The sequence below is a fragment of the Chaetodon auriga genome, chromosome 8 (assembly GCF_051107435.1).
Source record: "Chaetodon auriga isolate fChaAug3 chromosome 8, fChaAug3.hap1, whole genome shotgun sequence".
Classification (NCBI taxonomy): Eukaryota; Metazoa; Chordata; class Actinopteri; order Chaetodontiformes; family Chaetodontidae; genus Chaetodon; species Chaetodon auriga.
The window spans coordinates 17,576,972-17,600,987 of NC_135081.1; the positions used below are offsets into that span (position 1 = coordinate 17,576,972).

Sequence of the window (24,016 nt, forward strand, 5' to 3'; positions counted from 1 at the left end):
GGGTATGAAAAGGGCATCCTGGAAAGGCTCAGCCGTTCACAAGCACTTTGTGAACACATGATTGTATAAAGGATATTAGTACATGAGCTCAGGGACACTTCGTAAAACCAGTAAACACAGTTTGTTTTCAAATTATTGCATCCTGGAGCGTCCCAACTTTTTTGGAATCAGGGTTGTAGACATGAGTCTTTTTTTTCTTATATTGTTACAGGTAAGTTTACATTTGGGAGGCATATATTATATTAGCATATTCTATATTTTTCTTGCCACTCATCAACAACTCCACCAACAAGTATTGACTCTGTAGCGGAAGCCAGATATGCTTTATTTCTGCCGTAGATATCCATTATTGGCGATGTAGTCTATTTTTAGTCAGCCCCACACACGCTTTCCTACTGACATAAATACCCAGTAACTTCGCACATATTTATTATTGCATGTATCATTGTTACTGTCCACGGCTGAAAACTCTTGTCTAGAAATTCTCCATTTAATCCTGTTAGACTTTAACAGGAGTGAAATCTACAGCGCCCACCTGTTTAAGGAAATTAGTGAGCCTTTAAAGGTTTACATTTTCAGTAATGATTGAGCTTGTGGCTGAGTGCCACAGACAGGGTAGGGACCCAGCGCATTGTCGGTTTGGGTCTTTTAATGGGATTTGTTGACACTAGAAGAAGAAAAACACAGAATAATGTCAGTCATATCCTTTAAAAAGGCAAATTTGACATCGATCTCTGTATGCATATAAGAGAGCAGGCTTCCAAGTAGCCAAATGATCTTGTGTCTGACTACAAACTAAACCGCTCTCGCATTCACTTTCACGTTTGAATAGAATTGGGTGGCATTGTTGTCATTTTTGTTTTGGATTGTCATTCAGGCATTGTAAGCAGTTGACAGGATGGTGATCGTGTCTTGGCATATCTCCATTAACACAGGGGGCGGAGGTGACCTCTGAGCTGCTCCCATCCCTCATTTTTACCTTTGGAGACCCCCCCCCCTTCCCTGCTGTGTTCAAACTTCACATATTGAAGGGTTTGGATGAGACTGAATGGTATCATTTGTTGGAAAAGAATTTAGCTGGAAGATCATTTTGCAGCTTTGCACAGTAGCTCCTCAGCTGTATTTTCTTGTCAGCACTTGCCTGCCTGCCCCTGGCATATTGATGGCTGCCCTAGATTCAGACAGACATTCTGTTTCTTTATCTTGATATAAGTGTGTGTGTGTGTGTGTGTGTGTGTGTGTGTGTGTGATATATACACACAGACCAAAACACACATACACACACAAATTTAAATGACCATGCATGGCTTAATGTCCAAGTAACATTTCTCTTTTTCTCCTTTTTTTTTTCTTCACAGGAGAGGCAAGAAACACAGCATTATTCTTCGAACGCAGCTCTCCGTCAGAGTTCATGCCTGCATCGGTGGGTAATATTCTGTCCTGTAATCTAAACTGTCACGTCTCACTTTATCATGGTCAATTTGTCTTCTTCGGTCTATATCACCGGTGAGGTATGAGCCTTAATCACATCCATTACCAGTGGATTATTTTATTGAGGTCCGCGTTGAACTTGCACGGTGGCAGTTTTGGGAAGCAGCCTAGAATCTTAATTTGAGCGAGAATTAATAGCATTTCAACAGCGCTGTGAAAAACAGAGCGCTGGCGCGGAGCAGAGACGGAGAACATTTTATGTTTTTGGAGTTACTGTGTTCTGTCACTTTGTTTTATTGGGCCTCCTGGTGTCTTTGAGTAATGTGAGGGAACTAGCACAAAGAGCTGAGTGAAAACATATGCAAACATACATGCACGTGGCATGCGTGGAAACACACACACTCACAGAATGTTCTTATCTGAGTTTGGCTTTTGATTAAACTGAGGATGTTAACCGCCTGAACTTTTACTAACTACAGTGTAGATTTTGGCTTAAATTCCTGTTAGAGGCTTACTTTTTCCGCATCTTTCTGGCAAGATGTGACCGATAAATAGGTGTTAATTGTTTTGCTACCGTGTTAAACGCACGTAAGAAATGAATACACAAGCCCTTGTAAAGTAATTTGCCAGTGACTTGTAGGGTCTGTACAAAGAGCACTGTGGTTGTCAGTAGCAGAACGTGGAGAAGCACACATTCTCACACAGGGTGCCTCCTCTGCAGGCTTCACGTGTAAAAATAACCCAATGCCTGGAAAAGCTATTAGGCTGTAAATTGTCAGAATTTGGTCCTTTTTTTTCCTCTAATGCAGTAGAAGTAAACCAAAGGCCCAGACATTTTTCATTCAAGTGAAGTCACTATGATCTGAGAACTATCTCGGACAGTCGTCTCTGGTTATTATTGTACCTGCTGATGCATGAGGTGTAACGCAAAGATATGGACTCTCCAGTGGATTTATTTTACTTAGCGTTCTGTCATGACAGCTCATTAAACTACTGGTGAGACATGAGCGAAATGAGACAGTTTGTTCTTGATGAGGCCTAGTTTGCGCATGTCGATTTCTCTTTGATGCTCTTCACACCGTAATCATGTAACTGATAACAGTAAACCTATCAAATGTTGTACAGGCAGACTTTTCAAACATTGCTAAATTCCAATTGTGAATAATGATTTTATAACACTGGATAGAAGACATTCCCAGTCTTTTCCTGATGTCACAGGTCACATGCTGAACATGGCTCAACTTGTGAATATTTGGCTGAGCCTTGTCCACACTCTACGCTGAACTGGCTTTACCTTTTTCTCTCCTCCTGCTGGTGCGTGGCTTAGCTTAGTGGAGCCTGGGGAGTGGCAGACAGACGTGCTGCTCTTCTCTAAGTGGATGATGACCCTCTTTCTCTTTAAGTTGACAGCCACCTGTTGCCCTTCTCTAGCCTCCCTCAGTGACTGCCTGCGTGGCTAGCTGATTTATTTCCTCTAGGTGAGGTGGTCACTGTTACTGTAACTTGTCCAGACATTTGAGCCTAATTTCATCTGACTAGAGGGCTTACCTCGTACCCCACGAGTGCAGAATTACTGGGTGATTTTCCTGCTCCACGCAGGAGATAATTCGTTAGTCTTCCAGAGACAAATGGCATGGTATTCTTTAGGCTGTGCACTTGCTCTGTATTAAGGGATTGAGCGTTGCCCTGCTGTCACTTCATAAAGACCAACATGTCCCCAGAGAGGAGCCCCCTTACTGTCAGTGATTATTTTTTTTGTTTGCACCCTCTTTTGTCTTTCTATAATGAGGGATGCAATGAAAAAAAGCTGCACTCTTTTACACTAAATGGCCTTTGGAGAATAGCCAGCACAAAATGTACAGAGGCATCAGTGTGGCTTTAACATGGTGATTTTTGTAAATGTCTGGAAATCTTTGTGTAAGTCCAACAAGCTTGACCTAATAGCACCAATCTTGTGTTAGCTTGATCCTGATCAACATTACCCGTGCTGTTACATCAAATCTTTTTGAAGGTATCCTCACGTAAGATTGGCTGCTAAGTCAGCCTACATCGTCAAAATAACTTGTTTATCCCTGAGGCCCCCTCCATTAGCACCAGTGATGAGTTGGTTACAATCATGTATGTAATCGGCGTCTTTCAGCACTGTTTTGTGGAAAACCCAGTGTATGTATTGTAAGTTTTAATTAAGCCATACATAACTTTGTTTCTTGTTTTTTGTGTTTCTCCAAATTTACACATCACAGGGCTGGTTTTGTTCATGTGTATGTGTGTCCACGTGTCATGAACCACAGTGAGATGTAATCCAGGCTTCCCTAATCATAGTCATTAGCTCTCACATACATATGGTTGTGCAGGGGCCAGGCGGAAATCTATGCATCAGAGTAAGCAGAGGAAGGAAAGTGCTCACCCAAAGAGTTGATGGTTTATTAAACTGCTTTTTACTGGTCCACCTCTGGCACAGTGATTTGTTGTAATCATGCAGTGAAGCAGTCCAGGCTCTTTGTCTACTGAAAGCGCCTATCAGGCACCACACAAAAGTTTGTCTCTGGGTGTAGCCTCATTAGCTTGACCTGTTTTATAACCACTAAATGTAACAACAGATGAAGTCCTAATGGCTCACATTAACATTGAAGGTGTTCAGGAGGCACACACTGGCTTCCAGCATGAGCCTTCTTGGTGCTCGGTGGCTGGATTCAGTGCTCTCACATGATAGATGTGATTGCTATTGATGTAATACATGGGTGCCACTAGATCAAGGCATGTATACGTTTTATGCAGTAAGTTGATGTGCACATTAATCCTCATGTGGAGAGACAAGAAAATGACTTCAGAATGCATGTTTTTGTCATTAAGTAACCATTAATGGTGATGATTTGATTGTGGTTTATATTTGTTTGACCAGCACAACAGCCTGTAAATTAGAAAAAACTCAACTCGCCCCTTTCTGCGTGTTAGCATTTGGCCACAGCCTGTTTAAATTGTTGGGCTGCTATTGTTGTTGGTGGACTAGATGTGGTAGCGAGGGTCTGATTAAAGCAGTCTTGTGTTTTAATGTCGTCTAGGACAGCAGGTCCTGTCGTTATGTGTCATTTTGTTTCTGAGATTTGCCCGGGTTGCTGTGATGTGATGGTAAGGAGAATTTGAAGACCGGGAGTGAGACTTTAGTGTGGGCAGCAGAATGTTTAAATGGGGGGATACCAAGTAAAGAATTAACAAATGTCACATATGTTTTGTAATCAGCAGCAGCTCTTGCAAAGTAAAGACTCCAAACAAGCTTCTCTTGAGTTCATGCAGATGTACAGTCAGAAGCCGGACTTCTGCCAATTAATGACATTTGCGCAATGCAGGGCGAACATCTGATGTGGTGAATCTATCGAGTGCAATCCAGAAAATTCTCCTTGATCCCCAGAAAATCATCTTGAACTCTGGCACAGTCATACTCTTGCAAATGATTTTAGATGGAGCCCGCTCACACATCACAGATCGGTGGGTGGTACAAACTTTTTGTTTACAGCAAGTCGTTATTATTCGCGAATGTAAAAATCATGCGTTTGACGGCTGAAATGTGTCGGTGTTCCCCTTTAAGAGCAGGTTCATCTGTCGACACATTGATCCCAGCTGAGCAGTGACAGCTGTAATCAGAGGTGACACATTCTTAGTGGATTATCTGCCTTGTGTTTTACAACCTCTTATAATCCGGACTCAGTGCATGATTCATTGTGACCACTGTTGACTTGTGTTTTTTTTCACGCTATAATTTTGTCAAATTGGTAGTTTTGATCATCAGGTTGACAGCTGAAAACTCTGTGGTTGTTAAGATGGAAGACGATGAGCAGTAAATTCTCTACGATTATCCCTCTGCAAACGTTGGAGGATGACTTCCTGGCAGCTAACAGCACAGTTGTAGGGATATACGCGCCGTTAAGTATGGGCTGCTCAGTGTTTGTTTGTCTAATTTAATGTGTAATTAATGTGTGTGTGTGGGGGGGGGGGGGATGTCGGCGCTTTGACTTAAGACGATAAGATCACCTGTGGGTTATGCTGGTGCTCCAACCACACTGCCTGTCTTTTCCATACGCTCTGCCAGATCTGCACTAAGTCATCTGCAGTTTTGGGAACACATAAAAAACAATTCCAGTAGTTAACCTGCCTATTAAAAAAGATCACCTCAAAATGTCTGCTATCATTTTGTTAAGAGCCAAGAGACTCAATTATACCCCACGTCATGACTCATGTGCAGTTCTCTGCATCAGGTCAGATGGATTCAGGGATAATGTTACACACATATTCATATATTTGTTTGACATTCTTATCTGGTTGATAATATCTGTATTATAGCTCTGCAACAACTCAACTTTTGGATTGGATCACATACTGAGGACCCTCAGTACAGCATCACCCTTCAGAATCACATTAAAGCAGCCAAATCACATATCTAGTCATGTTCCTGTGACTGGCGGGTGCTAAGCAAGCGAGGAATAATTGAACGCATACGTATCACGTGGCACCCATGAGAGACACAGGAAGATCAAATGGCTTGGTCTCTCATCTCCTTGACTTCCCACAAACAGACTCCAAAATGGGATCACGGACTTACAGTCACCCCAGATGGCCAACCTAAACAACACCGTGCCAAAGAGGAGAAATCTGAAGCAGCAAACATCTCAGGAAGAGGAGCGAGCGGGGAAGGTTTTTCTTTTCAAATCACAGCTGATAGCAAAACTCGATCAGGAAGGTGTGATGGTATCATTCATCTCACACTTTCTCCCGCTCAGTTTTTCTATGCTCTTTGTTTGGCTGTGAGCCCAACAGCCCCATGCAGAGAGATAACAACATGGATTAGGTTAATGCTTCATTTATGGGCAACCGTGCAGGACAACGTTTCCCCCCATTTTATCCCTCACAGCTAAAATGCAACATTTTCCATTTTTGGGTAGGATTAGGGCTAATTGTTGGCTATTTTGTACATTTGCGTCCATACTGCACAAGTGTTATACACTACTATAACATTAATTCGTATAAGCACACTCGTACGCTCGCATTCACATGCACACACTCGTGCAAAGGGCATGCACGTATTAAGAAGCCATCTGGTTCCAGTTGTAAGGCCCCACAGCACTGCTCCTCACCCGTCCAAAATGAAGAGCGCTGTCTACGTTTTCATCCAAGAGGGGAGTGTTTTTTCCTTGCTGTGTTTACAGGATGGAGGGAGAAGGGTGAGCATGCAGCCGGGCCAGGGGACAGAACTGTGCTCCTGTGGATAACGAGGGTTCTTACAGCCTCGTTACGGAGCTTCAGTGTAGTAAATGACGTTCTACTCACCTCCCCTCACTTCACTTCACTGACAGCCAGCCAAGCTCCTGTCAAAAAAAATCAGATGTTTGGTTCAAAATTGGTATAACTTACGCTCAGCTCATAACAAAATATAGTTTTTCAAAGTGGCACATCACGACATATGAGTCGGACCGCTAAGAGTGGCTGCCATATGAACCAGACCACTGTGGGGTTTACCACTGCTGTGAGACTGGAGCTGTCCTTGTTGAAGTGGACAGGTGTGTAACCTCACTGGCCGCAGACTTTAAACAGCTGACTGCTCGCAGGAAGGAACATTTGGAAGGAATCTGAGTTTGTTTTTGCTCAAACCAACATTTATTTGATGTCTGCAGAGAATTGTTTATTGTATATTTACACAAGGGTCTATGATGTTTTAGAGCTGAGGTTTGAGGTGCCTCTGCACAGCCAGCGTTTGCCCTCTCTCCGTATCCTGACTGGGAAAACACATGCGTGACGTTCTTTAAATGCTCTTACTTTTAATTGAACCAGTTTTGGGCTGCAACTAATGATTATTTTCATTATGAGTTAATCTGATGATTGTTAAGCTGATTCAGTGCATAATTGTTTGGTCTTTAAAATGTCAGTAAATGGTGAAAAATGCCCATCACATTTTATGATGTGCCATGACTTCTTGTTTTGTCCCGCTCACAGTTCATGACCCCCAAACTTTCAGCTACTAACACATTAAAAAAAAGAACAGCAGCAAATCCTTACATTACGGAAATTTGCAACTTGGAAAACATCATCTATCCAAATAGTCGCTGATTATTTTTGGTTTTGTTTGACTAATTGTTTCAGCTGGGATTGTGGTTATAGTATATGGGCAGAGAGAATTTGAGTGCCAGTATTTCCTAGAAAAAAAAAAACCCTGACCTATAACTCAGTACCCCACTGGCCTTCAGCCAAATCCTAGTGTGCCGTGGAATTCCATCTCACATCCTCCCTCACATGTCATGCTGGCTCCTTTTCTCTCCTTCAGCTTTGATGTCAATGTCTTTGTAAGGGAACGTCTCTTTCCCTCTCTGCATCTATCAAGAGAATATGAGAAATGCTTCCCAGAACCAAAACATTTCATATTTTCTCTGTTTGTCGTTACAGTAACTGTCACTCATCCAGAGTTCTATGAAACAGCCTTGTTATTTCTTCTCTCACCTTGGATCAAGCAGTGTTGCCACAGCTGGCTAGCTTTGAATCATTTGGCATTGCTGTTTTACTTTGAAGGGGGATTTATTGGATTTTTGTCACATCCATGTGCAGAGATTGATTGAGCCTTTAAGCTGACATCAGCTAGAAAAATAAATATTGACAAGATCGGTTTAGGCCTTAGTTTAGAGCGAGTCATTTTTGCATAATGTCCAAATTGAAAACTGAACTCTTGTACTCAAAATGTCACTCTTGATAGAAGAATTGACTTGTGTGGAGAGACTGACACAACAAAATATTTAAGCACTACATGTTTTTACATTTCTGCAAAGCCATCTGAATCCCTCATCTTCCTCTGTGAAAAATCTTGCCTTGCTACGTACGTGTTATGCCCTCCTTGCTCTGCGGGTGCATTTCTCCTCCACCTCTTTCTGCCTTTGCATCTTCCTCCCTCTGACTTGCGAGCCTCTCATGCACATATGATGATACAGTCAGAGGAACCTTGCAGACTTTCTGTTTTATCAGGTAAACAGTAGCTTTTTCATTCCATGGCATTAGACAGATTAACAGTGTCCTTTTTTTTATTGCTCCATGACTCTGTGCTGTAGCTCTGGAACACCTGTGGCCTCCCACGTGTCACATTGTGTTGTGGGGATTGGTTGGGGGCCAACAGAAACTTCAGGCATGTTCACTGTGAGCCATTTGGCAGAAAGTATGTGGCGCTTCGTGGTGATGTGTTAATGATTTGAGAGCCGTCCACTCGTGTTCTGGTTCACAACAGTGTAAGCACCCAGAGGGGGAGGCATGACACGCAGCTGTGGAGTCATTATGGATGTTGCTGACCATATTGTGATCCACTGTAAATATTAGCTAGGCCATCCTGGGTATCTGTTTGTCTTTATCAGCTTCAAATATGTTCAAGGCCAAGGGACAACTATAGTTGTTATTTTTAGAGCTGATGAAAGCTCAAGTCCAGGGCAGAAGTGGGATAAGTAATATTTATATTGCAGGGCCTTTAATGAAACATAATATCCCTTCCACTGTTAACCTCACATCATTTTCTATTCACTTTATACTGAACACTGAGGCGAGGGAGGGATTCATAAAAAAGACTAGAGCATGTGATGACATTCACAACATCATTTGATACTGATGAAACAGAAGAAGTTGAGGCAATTAAACCACCTTTTCATCAAACTCAGAGCAAATTTTAAGCAATCAACTGCATTGTTCTCACTTGGCTTATGATTAAGGCTGCGACCGAGGATGAAATTTCTCCATCCTCTCACCTCCATTCCAGACATTGTCGGGTGATTGGAGAGCCCAGTTGAAATAAAGAGCTCAAGCACCAGGAGAATCTCCTCTTGCAGCCCACCCATGGCTCTGGAGCGGACCACTCAGAGTGGCCTGAGCAGGAGAAGATTGGACAACCATTGTTGCCTTCTTCAAAGCAGGGGAAAAAGAGCCATACGGTGGACGGAGGACAAAAACAGAAGAGGCCCCTGTGCCTTGTGTGAATGTCGGCCAAGAGCCTACTTAATCGGTTCAGGCATGTTGGGCAGTTGGGACGCTCTGTCTGGGTACAAGAGGATTCACTGTGTCCTCCTGAAATGTATGTTGCATATGGTAGTCAAGTATCCTACAAGTGCAGCACGCTCAAGCAAAGCATATGAACGTGTGACACCCAGGAGCTTTCATCATTAATATAACACTGATGGAGCTGAGGAAGTGGAGAATGCTCTTTAATTCAGCAATGAATTGTCAGATTTTGTGGGAAAAAGTAATAAATTCAGCACTAATTACATTTGAACAAATAGCTTACTCAATCTTGCTCCGTGGTGAGAGTAAAAGAAACATTGTCTGCTTTTGCTTAGTCTGGGTTATAAAGAGGAGTGAAAATCTCTATTGGTATAAACCATAAGTGATGTTTCCTGAAGATGTGAGGAAAGCGAGCCATGTTTACATCATTGTTGTGGTTAAAGCTGTGTAAAGTTAAGTCTCATCTTTCAGTGAATATGTCAGACTTTGTTGTGATCCATTCAGATCTATTCATATGTGTTGTGTGGTGGTTTTCTCAGTGGTCACTTAAGGATCATTGAGCACACAAAGCGCTAAAATGTTTTGCTTAGAGCTCTTGTTTATAAGATAAAAGCCTGCGTATAAGCCTTTAATCTCTGTGTTTAGAAATGTGAAAAATGTTTGAATCTCTCCCAGTGTCTGGACCTCAAAATTCAATGACATCAGTGGCTGTTCTCTCTGCTTGTTCTGTGATGAATGCCTTTTGTATTAGCGACGTTCAACACAAAAAGAGGGGCTGTATAGGATTTCATTCAGAATTTGCTATTCACACACACACACACACACACACACACACACACACACACACACACACACACACGGATACTAAATATAGGGGGTGGAAACTAGGGTTGGCCAATATGTTAAAATTTCAGCCCAACAATCAGCACTTGGCGATATAGTTGCACAGGTGTGTGTCCAAGAAAGAAACCTATTTTCCTTATTAAGCAGAAAAAATACAACTGCACACCTTCCGAATTCAAGTTTCTAGCTTCATTACTTTGTAAACTCATTTGTAAAACACACCTCGGTCAGAAAAAAAAAAAAAAAAAACCTCACCAAAACCTTATTTTGTCTTGTCACTTCACTCTTGCTGGCTTTTGTTGTACTACTGGGTTATCTCGCTGAGCAGCTCTCACTCATTCTTCAAATACAGACCATGAAACTAGCAAAGAAAATGACAAAAAACTTCCCAAAAAACAAACAGCATAGGATTCAGCCAATCCCCAGTAGCTGTTATATTCGTCCTGTCACCTGACCCTCGTCGAAACAACATGCAAACATCTGTTCAGTACGCTGGATTGCATTATCCTATCCTCTTTGGCATTACATTGTGATATCTGTTTTTTCGTTTTTGTTTTGATTTTCAGAAGTGTGGGTTAGAATGTAAACCAGGCTGCCTTTAAGTCTAATGCATTCCAAAGCACCCCCCGCACCACAAAGTACAACCTCATTCAACAGCTCTCTGATGAACTGCCAACAAAAAGCACACCGAGGTTTTACAAAAGGAGCATCACGTTTTACAAGTGCTATTTTTGTCGCTTCCTGCACTTGTATGAAGAACATGAAAAGGAAACGGCACATGACACTTAGATTTAACTTTGAAGTACTACATTGCACTTGTCAATGCAACGTCATGGGCTAGTCAAATTCAATGTCAAGCAGCGGTCTATAAGCTTTATAAGTGCTCTGTATTCAGTAACAGTATTCGTAAGTCCAGTTTGCCAAAACCAAGGGACATTATCAAATCTATTACCAAATCTGCTGGCAACACCTGATCCATAAGGGTACAGGCAATCTACATGAGTAACTCACCTTTTTCTTGACTTTAATGACATACTAGCAGGCCCTGCCAGAGATATAACCACAGCACTTCAGATAGCTATTTGGCTATTCATCGACTTTATGCTGGCCTTATGTGACAAGTAATTTTAGGTGCACTTCACGAACACAATCATTTAGTTTAGCATCTTCATGAAAAATGCATCAGGAACCACATATTAGCCTCAGAATACCTCTGAACTTTCCAGTCCTGCGGCCGAGCACAGCCTACTGTGGCAGGCAACACGAGCAGCTGTGTTGGAAGCGAGTCGTGGAAGAAGAAGAGTACGGTGTCTTCTATTCACCCCTGATTTCTAGTGTAGAAACAAGGGACGGCTCGGTTGAGGGTTTGCTTCACAATAAGTCACGAAAGCAGAATGGATGATCATTGTGAGGTGGCGATCTGTTGTGAGACATTGTTAGACAGTTAAATAGCTTTGGATTTACACGTTTGCCACGTGAACTTCATATTAAAACGTCTGTAGCACTGTTAGCTTACAGTGGGTGATATGCTCCGTCAAGCCCAGAATTTATCGACACAGTTTTCCACATTGCCAAAAGTCTACACATGCTAGTCTGTGCACGCACCTGCTTCCTGACAACTGCCGTCTGCCACGCTTTGTCCCTTGGAGTCCAGGTCACAGGAGAGAGGCCAGACTGCATACACAAACACATTCATCAAATTTTGATCAGGCCCACTAAATTCCAGCTGTATGAGTAACTAATGAAAATGTTTATTGTGCTGGGCAGATTTGTACTGCCAATCCCGCAATTTCTCCCAACAGCCGTATTGTAGAGGCCTGACATTAAGCAAAGAAGACAAACTCTCCTACAGCTGGACTGTATGTGGAGTACACTAAAGTACACCACAAGTGAGTATCCAGCAGGCCCCTAAATGCATATAGGTTGCATTGGGTATAAGTAGTTCTTTTGTCAGGACTCATGCTTTGTGGTTGGATTTGCTGAATGTTTAGTGCCCACTGATGGAGAAAATACAACATATCACAGTGGAAAAAAAAGAATACAAGTACAGTAACAGTGTCATCCTCCTGAGACAGTTTTTTAATTCCACGGATCATCTTCAGACAACATCCACATAACTGAATGTTAAAGCTTATCTTAAGTCCTCGCCTGGACATCTGAACACAAAACTCATGAGTAAAATTAGACTGTGACCCCAAACTAACTAAGAGTCAGCTGTTGCAGGCTGCAGGCACTCCTAGACTGCTTAATACGACGCTGAAGGAGACCCCCACCCTGCCATGTGCTGCCATCTGAGACCTTTGTGTCTCAGCATTTAGAGGAAGTGTTTGGGCACAACCTGCCAACCAGCCGCGTGTTTCTGCCGAGGCTTGTCCTGAGACAGACGCTATCATTTCGCTTTATTGGAACAAATGTAACTGGTATCCTCTTTAAACTTGGCATACAGTAATAAGAGTTAGATTGAAAAGGAAAAAAAAAAATGTTTGGGTTAGGGTTGAGTTTGCCATTGTGACATTTAATACTTAGACAGCAGGAACAGATGGGTGTAATTTAAACACAGTTTTGACAAGATACAGAAAGTGAAGAGTGTTCTGATGCACAGCCATGTGGTTTCATAACAAAGTCTATGATTTTATGTTTTCCTGATGCACATTTGCACAAGGAAAACATAAAAGGGAGTTAATCCCATTTCAACTCTTTCAGGGACTGTCTCACTTGGGGGACACGCCACATTGTTCTGGTTTCCTTGACAAGCTAAGGGTGGATCTCCTACTTCTGACAGCAGAAAGCCAGGGTCAACTGGGGTTAACCCTGTCTAACCCTCTGGGCCACCTGGAGACCCCCACTACGCAGCTCACCAGGATTATCCCACACCCTCCTACACATGAGTTGCACACATATTAAGGACCATAGAGGTCATTTCTCTCTCTCTCTCTCTCTCTCTCTCTCTCTCTCTCTCTCTCTCTCTCTCTCTCTCTCTCCCTCTCCTTCTCTCTGTCTTTGATGCCTGTGTTCTGGGATGCTGATCCTGTAAATGTTATATGATGAAAGGGCTGGTGTGACACAGGCCTGTGTGACCTCTATAGCTTCGGCTATGGGAGCTGGCTGCACCCCTTTTTGTTTGGGTTGGCGCTTGAGGGAAGCTGTCACCCCTGAGGTCAGCCGGCGGGGGCGGGCTGAGTGAGTAGAGGACCACCCCCTGTCACCATTAAATGATTTATGGAGAAGAGACACAATCCCAGCTCCTGTAAGCTACATTCAGTGCTGAAGCCATAACATCATTTCAGTCCTCAGTGGTGTTTAGGAGGACATAGCTGGAAATAAAATATTTTAAAGTGGCTGTTTGGCTGGAGTTGTGGTAACGTCCGTCCAAGGCATTACCTTTTGGACATACTGTAGATGCCTACTCCCCCCAGAGAGATCCTGTTAGGTAATGGTAATGTTTGGCAATGGTAAAACTTTTAGCCATTTTTTTCTTTTTCCTCATTGGATACACAGAAGAAGGAGGTTAAGTGGAATTCAGTCTCATGTATTTCTTCCTGTGGAAAGTTCCTGAATAGGGAGAAATGATATTTCACTCCCAGTCTGGGACATTTCACATATGTCAGGTTTTTTATGGCCTAATTTTGCATTAATCTGCTGCCCTATATTTTTGCGCTAAACCACTTTGGTGCCCCCCCCATTTCTAAATCGAGAAAGATGGTTTTAGAGGGAGAGAAAAAGACACGGAGGAATGTTCCCCTGCTAAGACGTCATGTGGTGTATGACTCTGCACACCGCCAGGCCGGGCTTTCCAGGCTCTCTCAGAGGGACAAGCCTTTCCTGGAAATCTCAATTTACCCCTGAATAATAGAAAAGGGTCAATATATCACAGACATCTACGTCTACATGAAACAGACAGCTATTAGTGAAGAGTTACAGTAATGAGGAAAACGCGCTTGAAATGCCCTTGATTTCTTTGCCTTTTTTGGATGTGATGACATCATTATTCTTCACCTCTGGTATCATGTCGTCAAGCCGGCTGAGCATCCCGCGTCTGCTTCTTCATCCTTTGAGTGCATTCAAAGAGAAATACGTTTGGTCCCGGTTTATCTCATCGGTAGTAACTAACTATAGACCTTGAAGGCATATCACACAGTACAGTGCTATGCATCCCAGTAGATGTCTTGAGCCAGCTCTTTCTCGTCTGTTCCCCATCAGGCAGGCTGCCTCAGCAGGGCCTCAGCCTGCCCGTGAGTGGAAATCTTTGGCCCGTGTTATCTTTGGAAAGTGTCGAGTCCACAGAAACCCAGGAGCACGGAGTCCAGTGTCAGCTAGACATCCCAGGCTCACTATTACTAAGGAAAGATGGAGACACTGTGCTGCTCTTTAGACGACTTAAAGAAAGCAGTAGCAAATAGCACAACAGTTGATGGGTATCAAAGCACTGTCTATGCTGTCGTAGCAGAGAGGAAACGCTTCCTGCCTTCCCGGTTATTTAACTGAGCCCAAGGAAAACTGATCAGCTTTGCAGTTTATTGAACATTTTTTGCAACAACAAAGACCACAGTCATGTTTTTGATGACGGGAAATGACAAGCCCTCTCTGACACTGAGAGCCGCATGGTCCAGTGAAGTGGTCCAAGATTGGACGTTGCTTTTAGCTGACACAGTTTGGGCTTTTTTGTCATGAGAACGCTGAGGGAATGTGGGACAAAGAGCTCCATATGTGTAGTCGGCTGTAGTGTAACCCAAGTCCTGTAGTGAGGAGGGCCTCATCCACTTAATGCAGGAATCCATCTCATTCTGCCTGTCTATATTGCTGTGATTTTTCCCTTCATAATGACCCCCAAAAGCCAGCAGGAGATTGGATGGCCTCCTATACATTGTGCATGTTGTGGCGGGGCATGACAAATTAGCACCCTGCAGAAATGCTGAATTTCTATGGATGTTTGTCTCATCAAAACAGCATGGCTATTTCCTGACTTGGCAAGCAGAAGACTGTGGTATAATGGAACATTCATAAGGCTTTCAGGCTGGGACAGTTTCTCATCAGATCTACTGTTTTCTTTTGATGCAAGAGTTTATTTCATTATTATTATACAATTTCATACTTTTTGAACATAGCTGGCTGTACATCCTCTTTGGAACCGTATTAAAGTACACTGTATAATTACGTAAAGCATAGTACACTGTGTAATACGCTGTATTCTATGTTTAACTCTCAAGTATCTGGTATCAGGTTCTACCCCAGGCACTACATTCCTGAATATTTTATCGTGGTCTTAACTGAACAGTATTATTTATCGGTAATATCACATATTGCATTACCGTAAATACAAGACATTACATAACTTTTCATGTCGTAGGCAGAGATCCTTATAGCTTTCTTTCTCTGGCATAAAGATACAAAGTGATACATAATCAGAAACCAAAGATACCTCTTCTGTTCTCTGTTCACAAATGGCAATAAGAACAAATGTTTTCGAACTATGACAAGTTTATGATTTATCATGTGAAGAGGAACAAATTCCCTTAAGAATTAGCGAACATCTTATCTAACACTGTATGTTTAATTTTAGAAAGTAATTGATTGAGTGATTTTGGCGCCTCCTGTGGACAAAAGTGGTAGTGTTTCCAGACTGCATTTCCCATGAGCGCCTCTGTTTTAAAGAACTTAATCTAGCTGGCACATTTGTTTGGTAACTGAGTCAAAGAAAGACATAACACTATTTTTCTTCTTTGAACATAGCTGTTTGCAGGAGGTATGGGTTTCCCTGAAAAAATGATTTTGCTGAGAAAGCTAAAGTTATCAACATTCCTTAATAATGTTACATCTTCATGATAATAAGACAGCAGCCTGATATGGACCAGTTGTATTATACTAATGTATATGACTCTACACCAGTATCATCCACAACCACAAAATGTAACATCAAAAATAAAACTCTCCTCCGGCTTTCTTTTAACTAGCTAACGTACTACTCGCTAAAATTTAAACATAGGCTCTTCCTGTCTGCTTGCCATAAATTGTTTAGCTGGATTTCACAGGGAATCTGAGCCGGTGACAGGCATTAAATATAACTATATAGAAATAGCCAATCTTCTCACTGATGGTCTCGTTTGCTTACGTGGGTCAGATCGAGGCATCGATATTGAATTGAGACCAGTTAAAACTCTGCGTAGCTGCTTTAAGAATATATATACATATATATAAATACCCCTAAATGTATTTGCAGCACTGCCGTCTAATGCGGGGAGGTTTCCTCTTTTCCTGGAGGGATTTTATGAAATCCTAGACGTAAGCAATTAAATGTGACTATTATTCTTATCATCACCAGACCAAGCACTCTGTGTCACTTGATCTGCTTGCGTGACTAAAATATCACATCAGCTGTGCTCATGATACAGCAGATATTCTCGGTTAGATAAAGAGTGGTAATGAAAGAGTGACCTGAATGTTAACAGAGGAGCTTTGTCACTTGTTGTTTGCCTTTTAGAGAAGAGCTGAGCATCAGCAGGGCAGGTCGTTGTTTATAGACGTCACCACGCGCCATGTGCCACATATGTTGAATGCAATATTTTTACCTTATGGTTTTACATGTGCTTATGTTTATCTTTAGCGTGATGCCCCTCCCCCCGTTTGGACTTCTCAGCAGCTGACTCATTAAGAGTGTTTGCAACGGTGCTAATTTATTTTTTGATCTAGCCTGCATATATTTTGGGTGCAGACAGGTCTCACTTTCCTGTCACATACAGCTCAGAGAGCAGGCCTCAGCTGTATCAGCTCTCGCCAGCTGATTACTTTAGTAGGATACTCTGTTTGGTGAGTAAGTCGGCCAGTAATAGTCTGCAGAGCTGCACAATCCCATGTAGGTTTTAAAATCCTATGCAAATGGTCATAGTGTAAGACCTCAGATTACTGTTTAAAGTAAAAAATCATGCTTTTCTGTCATTTTCAGTATTATGTAACATAGCATCTGTCCTCCACTCTTACATTTGCCAAGATGTCCCAGAAAGTTGCTTACACCGCTATTCATGCCTTGAGTCAGGTAGGGTTTGGCCTGGATGTGCTTTGCTACAGTATTCCACCGCCTGTTGAATTGTGACATGAGGGGAAGTCAGGTTGATGACTTTACAGGATGTCCGAGGAATTTCGGTCATTCTCAGTAAAGCTCAGAAAAAGAGGAGTGTGGGGAAAAGATGTCAGTCCTGTCTTTACTTTTGCGTAATGTCTACAAATGGCAGCTGTGTACAAGTAATGGGTTCATCTTTGAGAGCTTGAGCCTTTTCCAAAGAGTTTGTCCAGATGAGCTTTATGTGCTATTCAATAAGAAAGTGGAGAGAAAGTGCTTTGTTTTCTACTCTGATACTACAGAGGAAGAACACCCCCCCCCCCCCCCCAACTAATATCGATAACCAAAGAAGGAGCCATGTTCAGCCTTTCCAGCATCTTCAATTCCCCAAGGAATGCTGTAATACAAGCACTGAGCTGTGTGCATGAGGAGATTTGACCGTGAAGGTGTTGGAATTCACCCCAGTGTTTATGAAACCACTCTTGAATTTGTTTAGCTGTGTGTATGGGGGCTTTGCCATCTCTTAACATACTGAGGGAACAATGCATCAAAAGGTGCACCTGGTCCTGTAAAAAACACCTCATATTTCTTGGCGGTTACGCCGCTATGCAGAGCTAACATCAGACCTAATGCCTGGCATGAGATGGCTGCAGATCCACTTCATGTAGGGAAAGGGTGAAAACGACTTATCACACCATATTACTTTTTTTTCCCCAGTTTTGTGGGATGCCAGAGTATATGTCATCGCGCGTTATCCTTGGATGTAGGCCGACAGTAAGTGATTTCCAAATGGCAATACAGCTGTAAATATCATCTTTGGAAAGTTTTTTGTTTGGAAACTGCAAAGTTTCGGCCATACTTTTCAGCAACAATCCTGCTAAAGATTGCTCTCTACCTTTGTGACTGAGGCTGCTTACTTGCTTGCTTCTGAAAACTGGCATATTAAAGTGGTGATTGTCAAACCTCTCACTGACACGCACTGACAACTGCCCTTCAACGTGACCACCCCTTGTAGCTCTCTTTAAATTCAAAGGTTGCATCCTTTCCATGCTATGATTGCAATTTTGTATACCCCAATTATCAGATCATCACCTTGACAATGACTAAACAATGAATGATGCAGTCCATCTCTGGGCCAACAAATACTCTGTCAGCTTGATTCAACTTGTATTTTTAGCGTTGCAGTGATCAGAACATCAAAATCTAGTCCGTGGTGTCTGAGGTTTTTGTGATGGACAGATGTGGATGTGAATAAATGAACAGACGGAAAGTAAATCCCCCACCCCTGCATTTCACTTTAGGGACCAAACAATGCAACAACGCAAAAATATGGGTCAGCAGAATCAGATGATAATGTCCCATGGCTCACAGTATTATAAGAGACCTTTATCTTGTGCTCGTCATATGAACCAGTGCAGCTGTTTGGAAAAGTTAATGGTGTCCAGAGGGGAGATGATGGGACACAAACTCAGGCTCCACACCCAGCATTGCTACCTAAAATCAGATTTCAAACATAGAGCCCCTTAAGCACTTAGAATTGCCTGGATTGGGGCACATCTAAGTTACTGATTGTCTGTTGTCAGGAGACAGCAATTTGAAAAGCAAACAAATACCTGCGAACGAGCAAATGGCAGAGTGGCAAAGAACTGTCTGGTACAAAGGCCAGTTCTGGCAACCAGCACAGCTTCAACAAAGTGAATTCACATGCTTCACTCCCTGGGAGTTTATTGCTGGTGTTTGGGGTTTTAAACATGTCAGTAAGATGTAATGAATATAATGTTTGCATTTTTTTTTCTGCTCATTTTATTGTTTGTTTGTTATACTGTTGCGGTCATAAATTGCTGTGGTGGACATATTTGGTACGTTTCCATGCACTGAAGAATACATGAGACTGTCATTTTCTCTTGATCTCTGTTGGATATTTTTGTAAACAGTATAATCTTGTCAAACAAATATATATCTTTATTCTTTAACAATTATATTCATATTTATCCCTGTCATTGCCATACTGGGCATTCACATCAATGCGACAGGGCGGACAAATTGACTTTACTCCTTAAGTCTCTCCTATTTTAGTCCGTATAGTGGTGGCAGGATATCTTTTTATTTGTTGTTTTTGATGTTTTGGAGTGGTGGAGCAGTGGCTCAGTGGTTTGGCCTCGTTCACATCATGTTGAATGGAGGGTTGAAAAGATTCCAGTGGTTATAATTTAAAAGTGTTCACCTAAACAACCCAAGATGGTGATCTCCAGCCATGTTATGGACAGACTGTTTCAATATGCCTAATGTAGCAAGGGTTGTTGATATAAGAGGGTTGCACACAGCATTACGTTCAGGTTTAGGTCCCTTAACAATGGACTCCAGCTGATGTGAGGTGCCAGTGTTCATGTGTTGGTCAGACATGTACTGCTTTGCTGCAGTTCATATATACAGTATCAGAGGTTTCAGGATCATAAAAAAGTCCCCATACTTGGATTTTGACATTAGTAGTATTGTTTTGGAAGGTAATTAGCAGCTTCTTTAGAATGAGAACACGGCGTCAGCACTGACTTAGAGCAAAAGACCTGCCGACTTTGATCCCAGCTAACTCTCTGCAGAGTTCTTGCATGTTCTACCTGCTTTCGAGTGGGTTTCCTGTGGGGGCTCGGATGAATGGGAAACTGAACTTCTCACCAGTGGGATGGTGGGTGTAACTGTACTTGTCTGTGTCAGCGATGGACTAAACTACCTGTCAAAGGTGTTTCACTGCTTCTCACCCAGTGCACTTCAACCTTGAACAAGATGAGCAGTTCTACAAAGAAACAGTGTGTTAATAGTACAAATCTACTTTATAACTAAGCTATTGTAATAGAGCAGCAAGGATTTATCCCCCAGTATGAGTAAACAGAAGCAAAGGAAACAGACAAGTGAAGAGTTTAAGGTCCAGGGATCAGACATTCACCTGTACCAGCTCTCTGCTTGGCAGTCTGGATAAACAGTGGAGGACTCAGTCTGACCTCACTGTCAAACACACTGGCATGGATCAAATCAAACTCCAGTGAGCACTTCCTGTCTGCTCTGTCGCCACCACCCTAACTGCACCTCATTCCCCTGTATGTTTTCAAAGTATCATTTCTGTCTTTCTCTACTCAAATAGCTTTGTCATACTTTTTCTTTTTAGTTTCGCAACCCAGTAATGCCACAAAGCAGCATGCACGACTGTCAAATAATTGTTTTCTGCCACTTGCTGCATATGTTTGCATTCATATTTGTGTAGCTAAATGCACGGACAAACACAGCAAACACAAACAAGTTAAAACAAAAATCTCACCGTGGATCTGCTAATTACAGATGAGGGTTTGTTGGCTGGTGTGACAGAGCGCGCCACAGCAGCCCTGTGAACCAGGCCTGCAGCTGTCATACACATCACACACATTCAGACTTCACTTTTCTCCTTCTCGCTCCCCACTGATGTGGCCCAGTCAGCCCAGAGACAAATGGGCCCAGACATGGAAGACATTAAGACTAGCTAAAAACAACATGCTAAGTACAGACTTGCTCTCCCGCAATGCAAACACAAAGTGTTCACTCTGCTGCAATTATACACATTCTGACATGGACAGCAGGGGAGACAGCTTTCTTTATATTTATGTAAACACTTGTTTCAGGGAAAGTCAAAGATATAGAGACATTTTGTGGCTTCAAGTAGCTGTGTTAACATTAGGATGAAAGGGTAAAAAAACAAATTATCTAGGTCAAGGGTTAACCATGGAGATATGGTAGGGTTTTCAGTGCACAGTATGTTAAAAATCAAGTTTTAATACAGTGCAGGCGAAGAGGGGACACAAGCAAGGCAGCCATCCAGAAAGAGTCTCTCAGATTCAAACCCAGCAGTCCGAGGAATGCTCCTGACCCCTCTCCACTTTCAGATCCGATTTTAAGCCTGTGACCTTTGTAAATACAGCTATTCTTAACACCTGAATTGTTTCTAAATCAGAGGTTGACATGATGCTGCACTGAAGTGGCAGACGCACACATTGCACCAGTAAATAAAACTGCAGAGCTGTAATCCTGACAGCCTCTGGATTAAGCATTTGGTGAGACTTCTCCTGCAGAAATGCCCTGGCTCGCTCAATCAAAGCTATTTCAATCAATCCTTTAAAGTGCTGAGAGTAAGATGTGGGGGGCCAAGAACTCGCTGACATGATTGGTAACAAATGACTTGGGAGGGGGGGGGATTCCCTGTGGATCCTCAAACATAGTGTATTTTCTTAAAGGAGACAATTAGCTCTTGATGAGGCAGACCGGCTCTAGGAGCTGTTGATATCAGGGAGTCAAAGGTCACTTTTTGAAGTGAAACAGCTAGTGGCAAGAACCTGCTCCTCCAGTGGGAAAACATTACCAGCTTTTTTTCTTCTCTATCTGCAGAGCTTATTTTAATTGGTACCAGATGTTTCTTATTATCACTGTTGTTAATTGTTAATATATTGGTGACACATTCAGTTCAGAGTTCAAAGCAAGAGGATCATTTTGACTTTTGTGCATTCACAAGTTGGATTTTTGTTTATATTTGACAGTGTTTTGGCCCATATGTGCAGAGAACAAGCCGTAATGCAAAGAAGATGCCTGACTTTGGTGACACTGGACTAAATGTCATAACACATTTCAGATTCAACAAATGTCTATCTGTGGTACAGTCGTACAGTAAACGGTGTTCTGTGGTTTGGAGTATTGACTTTTATGAATGTTTGAGATGATAAACAGGGCTTCATCAGTGACTGTCTATTATTCATAGTTCATTTTGCCCTTCATCTCTTAAAGTTTGTAACATGTTTGTGTACAAAATGTTCAGTTTTAGCCATGCTGGCAGCGTGGCTGTAGGCATGGTGATGGAACACTGTGGCCCAGACTGAAATATCTGAACAGCTATTAAATGTAGGTTTTGTACAGACGTTCATGGTCCCCTCATGATAAAATGCATTTTCTTTGGTGATCTCTTACCCTTTCATCTAGTGCAATCATCAAGTGTTTTTTTTTTTTTCTCGTGACCTATTTTCTATACTGTCAATTTTTCAATGACAAACAGCTACTGCAGCAGTGATTTCACCATGAAACATTACTGTACGTATTAGCTCAATTTCATGTGTAATGAAGAAAATTGATAGATTGTGACCAACGAAGGGCAGACAAAGGAAAGACCAGGACCTTGCAGCAGAAAGCATGCATGCACCAAGATGCTGCAACCCTGCATGGCTACACTGTGTGATTACAAACTGATTTCTGGAAAATGCATTACAAACACCACAGCAATGACGGATTGCTGCCAAAGATGTCATCACATTAAAAGGAACACCATCATACAAATCACAGCCCTTGTACTGAAGCTTTAATTTTTTACAGTTAATGAGTCTACAGCTTATGCAACCTGGTAGTAACGTTGTGTATTACTGTACAGTCATCACACCTTCTCTCCGTCCAGTCGTGGAAAATTTAGAAAAGCAATAATAGAAAAAAAATCCACTCCATGATCAAACATATCAACAACAGTCCACTTGAAGGAGAATGAAATAGCACAGCCATTACCCTGACATCGTAAACAAACACGTCTGTTTCCCCCTCTGGATGCCATTAGGAGTGTTTCAATATTTGTTTTACTCATTGAGCAAAAAGTGTTCTTTCTTCCCCTCCATACTTCAATACTATGCAAATCATAGCGTTCATTTACAAGCCGCCATTGTTCTCAGTCCAAACACAGCTTGTGTTTGTAAGTCTGTAATTGTGTGGTATATTCTGCTCTGCTTATCTAACCTCCCCTCTTTCTAATCATGTAATATTTAGAATATATAGAGGTTAAGGTTACGTTGTCCGCTGGTTAAATCCCATGGCTTTTTACAGAGAGTGCAAAGGCCGCTTTGAGGCCTTTATGGAATCCAGCTGGCTCAGTCCAGCACTTCCAAAGTTCCACATTTATCTGAACCAGATCAGAGCCAAGCGAAGTCCAGTCAGAGACCCACTGCAGCTTTTAGAAGAGCAAGGAGTTTTAGAGAACATGAATACATTTGTACAGATTAAACACTGGGATCACGGAGTTGTTTTCATTCCAGTATCTATTGTGCCTGCTGATACTAGTCTCACATGGTGAGGGAGGTTCCAGGAATCTACAATAAAACTCATTTTAAATCTCCTGAGCGATGAAATTTGATCTAAATCAGTGAAATTACACCACCCATTAAGCCTTTGATGCAGCAGCTGGTAAATGTAAAACTGTGACCCCAAAACTGTGTGCATACATACCTACAATCCTATCCTGACTCCACCTATTGTAAAGTACTTAAACTCTCAAACACTCCTCAGCAGGTGTGGCAACATTTCCCTCTCTCTATAATGACCAACTCATGTTCTTTGTCGTCACAAAATACTACCCTCTGAATGTGGGTCAGACCTATTTTCAGGACTATTATTTCTAACAGAAGTCCTGTAAAATAAAAAAGAATAGATCTGCATTCCTACAGTGCGCTTTCAGACTTGGGCACATCTAGGCTTATTAAAGTTTACTGCAGTAAACTTTAGTCCAGCTGTGCATAAACATACAAAATAGCTGCATAAAACATTAGATATTTTTTTTAGGAAAAGCATGCATTGTCAAGTGCATTCACTTACATGCATCTAAGTCCAGTATGGAACATAGTATAA

At 42.1% G+C, this 24,016-nt stretch overlaps 1 protein-coding gene across 5 annotated transcripts in view; it reads left to right on the forward strand.

Moving 5' to 3' along the window:
* LOC143324947 (FH1/FH2 domain-containing protein 3-like) overlaps positions 1-24,016 on the forward strand; it is an 84,390-nt gene that overhangs the window by 12,269 nt on the left and 48,105 nt on the right. For all 5 annotated transcript variants that reach the window (XM_076737760.1, XM_076737761.1, XM_076737762.1 and 2 more), the window contains exon 3: positions 1,359-1,423. In XM_076737760.1, coding sequence (XP_076593875.1) covers positions 1,359-1,423 — 65 coding nt within the window. The remainder of the gene's footprint in view (positions 1-1,358; positions 1,424-24,016) is intronic.